Here is a 15,419-nt window from a genome sequence, read left to right on the forward strand (position 1 = left end):
GGCCACCTGGGCACACTGCTGGCTCATGTTCAGCTGGCTGTCGACCAACACCCCCAGGTCCTTTTCTGCCAGGCAGCTTTCTAGCCACTCTTCCCCAAGCCTGTAGCGTTGTGTGGGGTTGTTGTGACCGAAGTGCAGGACCCAGCACTTGGCCTTGTTAAACCTCATACAGCTGGCCTCGGCCCATTGGTCCAGCCTTGTGGGTTGTGGTTGTTTGATGCTGCCATAGTAAGATAGGTGTCAAGCTTTTTTCCCACCACCAGGACATTAAAAAATACTTTTTGCTATGTGGACATTTTGGTGTCTATTAATTCATTTGAACATGAGCATAAACTTCTCTCTTTATAGGGACTCTGTATGTGGCCTCTTATTTTCTACAAGCTTGTAGAAACTTCATACGCTTGACATCTAGGTAGCACTAAGAAGCAAAGGCACAGACAACACAATCATAGAAGCCTCATTGACACCAAAATGTCTTTAATTTCTTAGTGGTTGCTGCAAGACCAAGCACTTAGTGGGACAATATATGGCATTCTTTCAGCATGTCCCTGACCCTTGCCATTCTGCTATCCTGTGGTCTGGGCAGAAAGAACAAGCATGATACGCTATTGCTGGGAAAAATAGAGGGTCTTGGTCTGGGTTTTCTTTGCAGCTATGCAGGTTTTGCCATTTGAATTTCTGTGCACCTATTAATGTTGGGTTCCCCACCTGCAGCTACTGGCACCTTACTCAAAATTCAAGCATATGTGTCTTGTGTTTATTTAGGTTAAAACAAGGAAGCATCCAACAAATCTGATAGAAGCTGCACACTTTCATGAATCAGTCTATTTTACAGGTTCCATCTGCTCTTAAGTGCTTCCCAGAGAACAAACACTGTGTCACTATACCGCATATTTCCATTGCACTATCCCAAACACACTTAAGCTGCTGACAGATTAATGCTTAGTTCACTTGTGGCATACATTCTTGGGTTCTTACACATGTTCTTATAAGGAAATGGAACTCACTAAGCACTTAATCACAAGTTGGGGTAGTGTTATTTTATTGAACACAACATACTAACTTTGTTTCAGGAACAGGCTGAGGTATCTCTATATAAGCCATTGCTGTTGCTAGCACTGCCAAAGACCCTGGAAATCAAATCAGTTTTGTCAACCTCAGTTAAACAAAAGCAAGCAGAAATTTGCCAAAGGGTAGCCCTGGGGGTTAGGGATGAGCCACCTGAGGAGTGTGCAGAAATGGCCAAAGGATTGTGCTGTTTACTGGAATGCAACTTGTATGGCTTAAGCATGCATACATTTGCTTGAAGCCATTACAAATAGATCTTGATAAAATGACTCCAAAGACAGGGAATAATAGGCAGATATAAAAAACAATAGCAAGAAAACTGAAGTAAAATACAACCCAACTTGCTAAAGACATCAGCAATCCAGTTAACTGTGAATCTACCTAGCTAGGAAGCAGTAACAGCAAGAGAAACTGGTATTAGTATATGCAAAAACGTGAATATACACCATGAATATCTGCATTTGTGCCTGGGAGAAAGGTTTCATGGAGAATCCTTTACATCCTTACCTGATGTAAAACAAGTTCTATTAGTTCAGAGCAGCCAAGAACCTCACCTTGTCTTACGTTTAAATATAGGGCACAAAAAGGAAGGGATAGCATTTAAGGGTGAATATTAGAGAAACTGTAAGTAAATTTTCTTCCACATTCAACCTGGTAAATATTTGTCCGGTTCAGACCTTTGAAATAGATTTTATAGAAGAAAACTTAGTGCTTGACTCCCTAAGCAGACTGACCCCCCCAGTTATATACACCACACCATTATCACCAACAGTGAAGGTCTTTTGCCACTGAATTGTATGTTTGTATGTTGCTGAGACCCTCAGTGAAAAGAGGATCCACAAACCACCACTGATTTCTACGGAGCTGTGCCCTTCTCATTTATCAGCGAATTTGTTGTCACTCTTTCCTTGCTTAACTTAGCAGAGTCTAAATACAATTTGCTGTGGGTTTTTAATAGTGTCACTGGATGCAGTAAATGCTCTATCCCTGGTGTTTTTCAAATGGGAAGATCAGGCACAGTGACAGTCCTCACCACTGCAAATGGGAGGGGAAAAGTCATGTCCCACTGCAATATCTGGAGTTAGTTGTTCACCAATGGACACAGCTTAACACATCAGAGATGTATAACCGCTATATTTTCTTGTTCTCCTCAAGGTATCAGAAGACAGGTGTACTTCCCTGGGACAATGCTACCCTCAGAGCAAGGCAGGGGGTTGAAAGCATGGAGTACTTAATAAAATTAACAATTTTAGTGAAAGTCAATATACTTTTATTTGTGTCACAGCTTAATGTTGATGGTCTGTTACACGAAAAAGACTTCCCCCCCCCCCCCCCTTCCCTCTCTTTCTTTCTCTCTCTCTACTGGCATAAGCAACCTTGCACAATTTGATAGCATCTCTTGATAAATATCCAGCATTGGTAGAGCTCACCTGCACTGCAGACATGCCAGCAAGACAATACACAGATGAACTGAATCCAGATGGGTAGCAACAGATAAAGCTTGAGTATGCATTCAGGATGTTATCTTACTGCAAGCATGTAAACCTGCTTTTCATCTCAAAATTCTGAGATGTTGAATCGGTAGAGGTAATATTACCCAACTTGGTTACACATTCTGAAATCCCTTGAAAAATAAAAGGCCTTATGCTGGTGCAGTACTGAGACAAATATCTAAGATAACTTATCTCTAGCTATTGTCATGAGAGCAAGCAACTAACTAGCAGGACATTCCCCTGGTCATAAGTTACTTTATGTGATTTTTTGTAAGATTTGAGAAGTTACACTACGTTTCATAGGACACAGTGTCTGCATTTCAGAACACCTCAAACAGTACAACATGCAGCAATTTCCCATTCTTCCCAAGAAAGATCTGCAGTTGTATTTAGATAAACATTTTTAAAACATGTATTTTGTGCCACTGTCTAAAGCAAAGTTCTCCACAAAATGCTGTGGTAAATCTTGCAAATTCCCTCTATGACAAGAAAATTAATCTACTAAATGTTTTTCCTTTTTATGACTGTATATACTGAGGCTTTTGTTTTGTAGCAATGTCCATTTTTCAAAGTCTGCCAAGCACACTATTGCATGAAAAGATTTTCTTTTCTCTTTCTCTTTCATCAACAATGAATCGAGTAGAGAGACCTGGTTTAGGATGCTTCTATTTGTTGGCCATCACTTTTGCCAGTTTTCAGAAGACTTCTGAAATGCTGGCCAGCCTTAAAAGTACATTAAATCCTTGGTGTGCATCATTCAACATACCTGAATTAATATGGAAATGTATTCATGATGTGGCTGTAATGAACACACTTGGATTCCAGAACTTCATCTTCACTTCTGGCAGCCCATCAACCATATCCTCCAAGAGCGCACTGCACGGCTAGAGAAAGCTGATTTTCCTCTTAGGAAAGTGTTTGCAACCGTGGCAGTATCCATTTTCTTTGCCCTCTCTCTTTTTTATCTTTGTGATGATGGGGAGAAGTTAAAAGAAAGTCTTTTCCTCCCTAATTTTGGTATTTCTGGGTGTCTTGTAATTGTTCTTTAGTTGCCTATACTCTTCCCACTCTCACTTTACTGGTCACATGTGCATTGCATTCCTCGATTTTCCTCCAAAATGACTTTGTTTGTAAAATATGTAACTTTTTATTATTCATTAGTAGACTTGCATCATTTTCTGAAGGTGATATTTTTTCTCTCTGATATATTTATCTTGCTCTCACTTTTGCCAGCTTTCATGGCCCTTTGGGCAGCCTACTTTCTGTTTCTCAGAGCACTTTTCCTTAGCAGTACTATAGCCTGTCTTTTGTTAGCCTTCCAACATTTGTAATAATTTACCATCTTTGTTCAGCTCTCTACCCACAGTCATTTGCTTTTTGTTCTTCCTTCTTCCTTTCATCTTCAAAGCCACATTACTAAAGGTGATTCAGTCTTCTGTGTCTTGCCTGATGATAAAATGACAAACTGAATCTGAGAAAAGATGTTCCAGTGTACTCAAGGGAAGAGAAAGGCATCTGGGAGAGGTAAGGGGGTGAGAGAGGAGAAGCACTGAATCACCTGCTTAACCATGGAATTGGATTGCTGAGTCTGGGGCTCAGCAGACATCTCAGGGTTACATACCAGCAGACAGTGTTTGGGGTTCCGGCCTAAAGCAGATAGATTTTCTAGTAGAAAACCAGAGTGGAAAGGAAGGAAGAAGCACCTTTGGTGGCAGCCAAGGGAGTGCATGCAGGAGGGTTTTGCAGGTAAGCATAAGGTCACATCACACTGTCAACTCTTTCACTCTAAATTGCATAATCCAATACTTAGGTGTTGTACAGAGAAGTAAGGAGAAGATTAGCCATTGACTAAATTTCTGAAGGCCAGGAACTGTTGTATTTCTGAGGTAGTGCAACTAGTGTTTGTGTAGCAGTCAATATTCTCAGCATTTCCTTGAGTAGTCCCTTATGGCACAATTCTACTGCAAATTATACAAGGCAGAGTGCTATCTTAATGTGGCTGTGTCGTTTCTTATCCCAGGATTAGACAATTCAGAACTAGTTCCGATACCTCCAAATGTTCCCTGTAAAGAAGGACTGGATTTTCTGGTTTTATGGGGTTAAGGAAAACTGACTAACAGACCTTGACCAGGCCAAGAAAAACATAGCTCACACAGATTTGATATGGTGGACAGGAGTATGCACAAACCTATTGACCAAGGTAGCATTATGCACAAGCTTAGTAAACACAGGACCTGAAAATAAGGATATTTCTGGTTGTCAGGGACATCTGAGTAATGCATTTGTAATAAGGTCTTCCATTCCATTTTAGCCCTTTTACTCAATATCTGGTAATTTCAAGAGCCAGTGAGCTTGTAGTCTACCATCACACCAGTAACTGTGTGGTCTCTAGGATTTGCTCACTGCAGTAATTTACCTTTTCCTCTCACCTGCATGTTCAGTTTTTTCTCTTCCTTTCCTGTCAACATCAGTCTGGGAAATTTCAGATTTACTCAGCACCACCGATTTTGCTGCAGAACCTCTCTGACCTTCATTCTCTGGTTTTCCTGCTGGATGGATCATCTCACTAGGAATTTGCTCATTTATTGGCACAGTTCTTGTTTGGCAATACTTCCTTCAATTTTCTGGTTCTGCATGCCCCTCTTCAAAGCACCATCTTTACATCACTCGCTCTCCCTGGGCAATCTCATTGACTCACCCTTTAAACAGACTCTACATTCTTAAATTTCTTTGCTTGCCTTATCTACTGCTCCTTTCCTCTTCCCTCCCTCACAACTGCGTTTTTCCTTTTCAGTGACCTTTTGGCTTCTTCAATAGAAAAAATTATTGCTTTTTCATCTTTTTCAGCCTTCATCTCTAAGGTTGCTTAGACTGTTTTCTTGCTTAAATACCACAATTTTCCTTTTTCACCACTGTTCACATCTCCACCACTAGGAAATCTTAACTGATTTCCTCCTTAGAAGGACTGCCAAGTCTCCACTTTCTGCCTCCTCAACTCAAATTGACAATTTATTCAAACAAAGAAACAGATATTTCTGACTAAAATCAGACTCTTCCTAATTCTGCCCCCAGAGAATGCATTGCTCCTTACAACTTCTCTGCTGCTATTTTCCGCATGCCCTCTCTCTTTTTTTTTGTCTCTTTCATCAGAGATAGTATTGTAAGTTTATCTTTCTTTTTTAATGATTCTCCTCCCCTTTGTCTCCCTTTTCACCATGTCTTCTGTCTCTAAAATAGCTTTTTCAAAGCAATGCTCAGTTACTGTCAAATGAATCCAAAATTCCACATATGCTTCATACGTATCTATTTTTAACTGTTAATTGTTCCCTTGATATCACCTCCCAGTCCCATTTTAGCTCAGGTTCGAACCAAACCTTTGTTTAGAATCTGTATGTCATCAACTCCCCCTTTTCTTCTTAGCAAAATTCAGACACTGTGAATTCCCCAAAATCGTTCTCAAAATCATTGCAGCTGAATAACTATGCTGCATTTTTCTCACAGCACACAGCTCTCTGTAGTACCTACTCAGGCATTTGTAGGTTAGTATATGAGAGCTTTGTATTTGCTTAGTACAAGTTTAATACTCACTTCAATTTTATTCATGTGTGTCCTTTGATTGGTGTGTAATAGCAAGCAGGCTGATGAAAAGAGCTCAGGTAAGGGCTGCATAAGTCCTTTGTAAATTATAGTGATCCAGTGATTACAAGACAAAGATACCAACTTTTACTGCTTAAGTAAAAAAAAAAAAAACCAAACCCAAACTGAAGCTTTCAGTTCTGGTAGGCAGGTAGATTAGGACTGAAATCCTTATTCTAGACAAAGCCTGAAGCCCTGAATAATCTAAGATCTTAGTCTGAAAGAGATCCTACAGTGCAAAAAAAATTATCTCCACAGATGACTTTATCGTTGACAGAGAACACAGCTCTTTCAAGAAGTGTCTTAAACCACCTTGGAAATGCTATGTGAGAGATGGAGAAATCAACACTTGTAGTTGTGTCAGAGAAAAACGAATCTGCGAAACTTGGTGATTTAGTTCACTAACTTCACTAGTCTGTAAAATTCAGATTTAAATAGCTCTTGGCATAAGTGAAAGGTGAAACTAGAAACTAAAACTGAAACTAGAAGCTAAAACTGAAGCTAGTAAGCACCAGTATACAAATATAGAGCTACTGGATGAACACTGTCAGAAAAATCTTGCAGCAATGAAACTATTTAAGAAAGTCTTAGCCTACCTAAGAAATGTGGTATATACTGAATGAGGTACTGCAAATTAATATTGCTGAAGTTCTACTCATGTGTGATAGAATATATTGGACAACCTAGAGACATCAAAATTATGCCTGAAAAACAGCTGGCATGACTGGAGAGAATAGTAAGAATTTTTACCCATATGCACAATATGTGAAAATGAGGAAAGGTAGATGGTGGAGCACTTACGGGAGTGTGAGCTTACAGAAGTCATTGAGGATTACACAGCTCAGTATCACTTTCGGGGACAACATGTGGCTGTAATGGAAGGGTGCAGGAAAGGCAACTAGAAAAGAACCAAAGTATCAAAGACGCTGGTTCTATGCAGACGTACGTAGCAAGCAAGCAGCAAACCAGAAAATCCATTTCTTATGTGGGAAATGGATTGATCAGGACACAGATAACTTCGGGAGCAGTCTTCAGACATAAAAGTCTTTTTTGGAAAAGGCTGTTGGGATTGGAGGGGTCTGGAGGGGAGGAAGTAGGGAAGGAATAGAAGATAGGAGTGGGCTGCTGAAGTGCTTTAAGGGATTCCTAAAGGTATCAGGCCACGGACAAGCATGCTCCCTGTTTATCTGTAAAATAGGTACACTGAAACCAGAAATTGTGCAAATATCACTACAAACATCTGTCTTTTGGAAGAATTACCTACAATTAACCAGAAACAATACACTCTCTGATTTATACGGGTTTTTTCTAGAGTGCCAACAAAAAAGAACCCACTAGAGTTTACAGTTCTCATGGGTTTGTGATATATATTTTGCCCTTTCAGATCTGCATAAGAGACATCCAGACTTCTCCAGAACACAAACAATCTTTAAGTTTCTGATTAAAATAACAAATAGCAACAAAAAATTTTACTGTGGGGCCTGTGTTATCTCACATAAAGGATATGTGAGATAAAGTGGGGATAAAGTAGGAAGAAAGATGATTATCATATAAGTGATATGAATGTTCATATATATCCTAATTTTTTGAAAAGCTGTATGACATACAGAGTACAGTGCATGAGAAGGTCTGACTTGCACTAGGACACACATGTTCAAGTGAAGAATGTTTTTGTTAGACTACAAATATAACTTATAACATCAACAGCCTCTCATGAGGATTTCTTACCGCTTCATGAGCTGCAGTGGTTTGTAAAGATGGTCTGGCCTCCACTGATTTAGTCTAATAGTGTCAGCTAATTTCATATAACTCACTAAACACAAGCAGTGAAGAGTGATCTGCTATCAATAACCTGGGAGGAAAGTGGAGAGGTGATCTTGGTGCTGTGCACCATTTCTACCTGCTTTAGCAGTTTGTCACTATCAAGTTCTCATCTCTCTGTTGATTTCCTTACGTTGAAGGTGCACCAAGGCTGCTTAGTGCTCTTCACTCTATAGCAACAGTTCCCTGAGGTTCTAATGAGCTGTGATGCCCCCAGCCTTGCACATTTGCACAGACACAACCTACTGTTTTAGCACACGTACCTCGTTCTTCCTTTCACAAACCTCTGATGTTTACTTGGGACTACTATCTTACCTACTCTAGACGACAAATTAATGGAACCATTCACGAACCAAAAATCAATTCCTAAATATTAATTCACACCTTTTTGTTTAGACAACAGAAAGAAAGGATACCCCAGCTATTCAAATTTTCCCACGAGCTGTATTTTTTTATCTCTTACAGTTCTTTGGTAAGATTTTTCTTCTCTTCTTTCCACACATTTTGCTCTAAACATTAGAGATAAATGCCTGTAGCCATTTTCTAAAACCCTTGAAAAGTGAGCAAGGTAGATTTTATTCTTTTTCTTCTTTGTTTCATTCTTTCTTTGAATTGCTTTCTCCACCTTCACATTTTTGTCTCCCTCTCAGGTGATCCTAGAGGTAAGATTTATGTTTACTACTGATGTTTTATGATTAAGGCACTGAACTTTGGTCACTGAATTACTACTATCTTTAGGTTCAGCAATCTGCCAGCCACGCACAAGTCCCCAGGGGACCTCCCACAACCAGGGTGCCAATTGGCGCCGAGTCCAGACTTTAACCTTTAAGCACTAGCAACCCCCAGTGGTCCTATTTATCACTGCAGTTCAGGGTTTTTTTGAGTTTTCTAGGTACTCTAACTTTCAATGACAATGTAAATTCCAGTCAAGTGCCTCAGAACTAGCCAGTACTCAGGAGTCTGCTGAACTCAGTAAAGAACCATATATATTCGATCATAGCTAAAGATGAAAAATTTTAATTTATTTCCAGTCATTGCATCTATCATGTATGTATTACAAAACACATACCTGTAAGAGCAGGGTTTTTTTGTAAAACACATTTGAAAAGGGGGGAAAATCAGATCAAAAGAAAATCAGACTCTTTATTGGACAGCGTTTTTGAAGAAGAGAAAATAGGTTCAGAGTCTCTTCCAAGAATATTAGGTTCTACAGCTATTTTTTGCTTTTTTTACAAGATCATGACTCATGGAAAAGATACTATAGCAACCATAAATTTTTAATCTGCCTTTTGATTGAAGTTCACATACTTAGAAACTACAGTCCATCATATCTACTGAATTAGAATTCTAAATCAAAAATTCCTGGCTGACGGTTCGTTCACACAATGAAAATTCAATCATATTCTCTGAAAATACTCAACAAGAAGCACATCCCAGCCACTGTTCTTAAACCCAGTGCTTTGCAAAACAATCTGAAACTGTGTTGACTGGACTTGTTTTCCCTGTTCCCTAAAAGACCTCAGTTACTGAGGAAAGGTGAAGTAATGGGATACCGCAAAACATCACCGGAAGGGATAGAGAATAGGAAGAGTGAGAAGGGCGACAAAAGATGCACGTCTAAGACAAATACGGGATGCTCGCACCTACCCAGCTCCCTCCCACTCCAGAAGCAGAACAGCCACATCAGCACAAGCCCTGTATCAGTGCTGACTCAGCAGAGGGAGGGCGGAGAGGGAAGGATGTGCAAGGCTGCCGGGGGAAGAGACAGAACAGCACTTCTGCACAACACTTCTGTACGGGATGAAAAGAAGGAATTTCCTCTCGTTAATGTTGAAGCCCTCCAGTAACTCCTAATGCTGCAGCATTAGGGAGATGAAGGGCTGTTAATTAAAACAGCTCATCTGAAAATCAGTGGGATTTATACATTAGCTTTAAGTTCAGCAGGAGATTATGAGCAGGGCAGAACAGAAACAGATGAACGTTTGTCCTCTCTGTATCAGAATCTCACCAGACCTGATGCCACAGGAGCCCAGAGAGGCAACATGGCTTTACCCAGTCCCTTCTCCTTCCTAAATCCAGCAGGCCCATGGTGTCACTTAGCTACTTCTTTTCCTCCTGTTCTTTTCCTCCTATTACTCGTGTTGCAATAGCTGAGGACATCTAGCAGAGTTTTGTAACAGACGCATACTTCCACTTTGTCTGCAGTGTAAGCACTGAATACTTGAGACGAGAAAAAAAAAACCCAAACCCAATCCCCAGAACATATGTGCCTTCTCTGCAGTTTAAGGGCTAAATGCTGGGGTCCTTCCTCAGAGGTAACCTAAGGGAAGTCTGCCTTACTCAGTATCTCTGAATCTGATCCTTCACGAGCAGCAGTCAGCCCAGAGTGTGAATGTGCTAACTGAGACATGACAAACCCATGTAACACCTCTTACTGATATTCTGTTATTCTGTGGTTAAGGCTCATGAGGATTTTTGAAAGGAAGTTTATTTTTGCAAGCTGCTGAGTGCTGACTATGACATGGGGCAGCTTTCACTTAGGCAAATATCTTAATTTTTGTTAAGGCTCTTGGACAGACAGACTATTATTGTGACATTTACAAGAAAAGCTGTGTAGATACATTTGGCTTAGGCTATTCAGTGAAAGTACATGTTATAGGTTTTAACAAATAATGGACGGTCATGGTTCAGCACAAAAGGAGAAAGCAGCTTTTCATCTTGACAGCTGCCATCTCTCCCCTTCTTTTGGAAGTTCTAAAAATATTTGAGAGGTCCAAAACAATGTTCCTCATAGGTTATTGTCACTACCTAAAACATAGAGGTTGTTATTCAGTATGACAAATCAGTTTTGTGTAGTTTAATCATCTGTCTCTGTCAGTTACATGAAGTGGATGATTCTGAAAAAGTCAGCAACAATCATAATGAAAACATACATTATGATACAATGCGTCACACAGCACTGAAAATTAATCCTGCTGCTAAAGAAATGGAAAATGCACAATAAACACATTACCTGGAATTAAAATTGTTTTTGACCAAATCTCCAGAGTCTTTAAAGTTGTAACAATGATTTCCTATTTATATGGACTGCTCGAATTCTCAGGTGATTCCCTGTGGAGAGCTGTATGAATACTTTTTCCAGAGCTGAGAAAAGGAAAATAGATAGCTGTAATGGAACTGCAGGAGCAGCCAAGCAGTAGATTGATTCAACAGGAGAAATTCAATGCATCCCAAAAGATTTCCTAGGATTTGCTCTCCTGCTGCTTAGGGCACAATTTGTTGTAATGAGAAACTGAGGATTTTGTTTCAGGTGTGTCAAAGCTTGTAGTGATAACTTGAAGGTATAAAGAAAAAACAACTGAAAATCTCTCTTAAATAGTGTTTTTGGATGAGGAGAGAACAAGGACAAGCTCTTCAAGGTGCAAAAAAGGTCAAATATCTCATGTAAATAGCATTCCTTAAGAGATACTAATTGAATGCACAGTTGAACCCTTTCCTTCATCTCCAAACTCCTGTATTAATCAGCTCGAAAGCTACACTACACTTCAGTACTACAGTAAGCAAAACAGAGAAAGCTTTTTGTAAGAGGTTTTTTTATTTAATAAGGGAACATTTAAACAGGCAGACTGCTCTGTTCATCTGGAGTGTACCACACAGTAGAAGGCTGGCAGGAAGCATGTACTGCTGCAGTACTACATAAGCCCTGTTTGAAAGGTTAAGTGGGACATGCATGACGTGAATTTCACCCTGAAGAGATGTGAGAATTTGTAGGCACTCATGCCCTCGTCTATGAGAAGTAATAGTCATTATGAACACTGAGCTTCTCTACAGCTTCGGTGTACCACAGCCTATGCAGATTTCTTGCTAATTATTTTATAGTGAAAGCTCTGAAATGCTGTGTTGTTTCTCAAGTAAAGCCCAGATTTTTTTTCAGAAACAGACTGCCAGATGAAATTTCCTCAGGCAAAATGCTGAATACTGATGGCATCCTGGTTTGATTAGGGAAGATGTGTAGAATCTGAGATGTTCATATTCACAGCACCACATATTGTTCAGCACTAGCACACCCCTCACACTTCTCAACATCACACTATGTACTGGAACATCACATGGTGTAGAAGAACCAACAGAGAAGAAACAGATGCTCTAAAAAACACCTTACCAAGAATGAACATTCATGCATGAATGACATTATATCTGGAGACATTCAGCATAGGTTTACATTTAGTTACAAACAACGCACATATCCAGAACCCAAAAGATTTGAGTCTTAGAACTTTCAGAACACAGACCAAAGCAGATAGCACCTGCCCCTTCTCCACTAGATGACCAAAGTTGCATAACAGCTCCAGGCTCCAATCAATTTCAAGACCTACCACATGAAGTAGGATCTTCTAGAACATCCTTCCTTATTGATAAAAGGCCATCAGACTCAGAAACTCTCCCAGCACATAGCACAGGAGCAAGTACTGACCAGGAGAGAAGAACAGCAAGTGCTTCACCACCTTGGCCCCTTCCCAAAATAAGGACCAGGGATTTTTCATTTACAGCTGAAACTGCATTTTGCAAGGGATTTTTTTTATTCTTTCTGCGCACTCTATGTATAGAGTATACAGGGAATATACATTATTTCAGCCAGCTGCTTGTCCCTCAGGCTTGACCTAGCTCCGCATAAAACACTGCTACCCTCATGGCAATGGAGTCTGAACCAGAAAGTCAGCTTCTGATCAGGGATGGGGCAGCACATGAACACATGAAACAGTGAGGAGCTAATAATCAGTTATTATTATCGTTCCTATTATCATTTTTATTTGCTCTCAGCCTGACTGTGGAAGCAGAATGGGAGTTCTGCCTCATCTATTAACCTGGAAAGAAAGGCAAGATGTACACCAAGAAATAAAAACAGTAAGAAGCATCTAGACGAAACAGAATCTTTGCTTTTGATGAGACAGCCCCCTCTCCCCCCTATCTTTGCAAACAGTTGAACCGATTATATCTCTTACCTGTATGGTTCCAGAGACCTGCTGCCATAATACAAAGCTTCTTCCCAGGATTCAAGGTTAATACAGGCATCCATGGCACAGTCAAGCATTTTCAGCTGATAGATATTTGTGTCTGGAAGATGACCCGTATTGCTGCTCAAGAGATTCTGGCATCTTGCCAGAACCTGTTCCCACTCTATTAGCTTTAGTTAAAGAAATATCTTTAATCAAACAAGAATACAAGTTTTAAATATTGTTAGCAAGGAGTAAGAGCTACAGGGCATTAAGATAAAAAAGCTGCCATCATTCCAGACTCTGCTTCGATTCTTGAAAACATACTTGAACTCAGAAGTGGTAGCTTAGGTAACTATGCTTTGTTTACATTTAGCAAAACAATTTCTAAAGAAGGCAGCATTTCAGCAATAAAGGGTAAAAGAAAGATGACAAAATGAAAGGATATTTTAATACATAACAAACTAAAATTCAAACACTTTTTATTTAGCTGCTGAAACATTATTATTTACTTAAGATACTCCTCCAAATCTTACACCCAAGGGCAAGAACTCATGGAAATGTGTCTTAACAAAATGCCTCAGCAGCTAAAAAAAGAAATTTATTTTTTTTATATATTAAAATAATGACACATACGTTTAAGCTGCCCAAGATTTGGTTTAGAATTCTCATGGAATTAGAACCTTTTCTTGCAATTAATTAGTTTTCTTTCTCCTTGAAACAGTTGTAAAGTGCATTGTTTTTTTTCCACATACAGCTGCATGTTTCATGCATGAGAAAGAAAAGCATCACAGTTCTGATGTCTGACTGTAGTTCAGGATTAAGGATCTTGGCAGTAAAGAAGATTTTTACTTCCAATGCTACAAGAAGATTTTTTGTGTATTCGGAAGAGAGGAAAAGTAAGCTGGGGCTTGCATTCACTTTAGTTGGATATTCCTTACCACAAATCACTTATCTTCATTACATTCTACACTGGTTTGACTTCTCTGTGGACCAGACTCTTCTCCCTCTGACGACACCTAAGCTGAATAAAAATACTCCCAGATTTTAAATGAGTGCCGTCATGTGGCACTTTATGGGAATCCCAGAATGGAAGCAGTCTAGACACCAAAAAGGTACCATACACACCAGTAAGAACAAATCAAATAAAAAAGAAAAATTAGATATATAGTAAGAGAAGTAATAACATTGTTTGTATCACCGTCCTTTCCATATAACCAGCTCAAGGAAGTTGAGCAGTTATCTTCACAACATTACTGAAAATACTATTCACCCCAATCCAGCAATGGATTTAAGTGTACAATGGTAACCCTGTGATGAAGTAATTAGTCCCTCCTGAACATGGGAATATTTACATACTTAAATTTAAGAATGTGACCACTATGTGGCTGGGCCAGGATTTATAGCATGGTTGTTACAAGGCTAAACTAATTATTTGTGAATTGCTCTCATGCCCTTGGATTGAAAGAACCATATAAGGGAAGGAATGTGTTATTATAAAATTGCACCTTAACCTTTATATCTCTGGCAAACATCCATGTATTCTTTACAACTGATTAAGGACAGACAAACAGAAGAATGAGGGATATTATTTCCACTTGATACAATTTTTGTAGAAAGTACAAAGCACTGACATTCTTGAAAGATTACCATTTTAGCTGATGCACGGTATTACTCTGTCTGCTTTTACTTCTCATTATACTGCTTTGTTCACTCACTAGCATCTAATAGCAGATGTGCTATATTGCAAAACCTGTTGGGACCAAATTTTCAGGTATGTAAATTGCAAACTAGAAAACCTACTATCAGCTGCAACAGGACAAAAGAGAAGCTGGTGTCCTGTACCTGCCCAAGACTAGAGGAGCAGCCCTTAAGCAGCTCTGCTACTGTTGTGTGGCCTGAGATGCAGAGGAATCCTTTTCTCTAGAATAATCCCCTTCCACTGGGCTTTAGCACCTCAATTTGTATGCTTAAACTGGAATTTGGGTCTGAGGCAGTTCACTCACACATATTGTTTCAAGTTCTCTAACTGCATATTTAGCATTACAACACTGTATCTTTTATAATCAGTAGCTCAGGTTTTGGAAGTCATTAACTTTCTCAACTGTAGGAACTTTTAGTTTAATTTCCTAAAAAATTACATTTGCAGAAACTAATGACTATGTGCCTCAGTCAGCAAGGAAGGTTTTCTATTCATTCTTGGCAAGTGGACAAACATCAAGCCCCCTCTTCAGGTACTGCACCTGCCACTGCACGCCAATTAGCACTGGTATGGTTGTGCAATGGAAGGAAAGATGACACATTCCAAATAGCCCATGTCTGAAAACAGAAGCTGGACAGACAACAAGGACATATTTTTTCAACCAGTCCTGATACCTTTTACTACAATATGATTGATTAATTTTTA

At 39.5% G+C, this 15,419-nt stretch overlaps 1 protein-coding gene across 1 annotated transcript in view; it reads right to left on the reverse strand.

Annotated features, from left to right (window-relative positions):
- SMYD3 (SET and MYND domain containing 3) overlaps positions 1 to 15,419 on the reverse strand; it is a 433,429-nt gene that overhangs the window by 37,816 nt on the left and 380,194 nt on the right. The window contains exon 10 of the mRNA XM_075707872.1: positions 13,022 to 13,196. Within this exon, the coding sequence (XP_075563987.1) occupies positions 13,022 to 13,196 (175 nt within the window). The remainder of the gene's footprint in view (positions 1 to 13,021; positions 13,197 to 15,419) is intronic.

The sequence above is a fragment of the Pelecanus crispus genome, chromosome 3 (assembly GCF_030463565.1).
Source record: "Pelecanus crispus isolate bPelCri1 chromosome 3, bPelCri1.pri, whole genome shotgun sequence".
Lineage (NCBI taxonomy): Eukaryota > Metazoa > Chordata > Aves > Pelecaniformes > Pelecanidae > Pelecanus > Pelecanus crispus.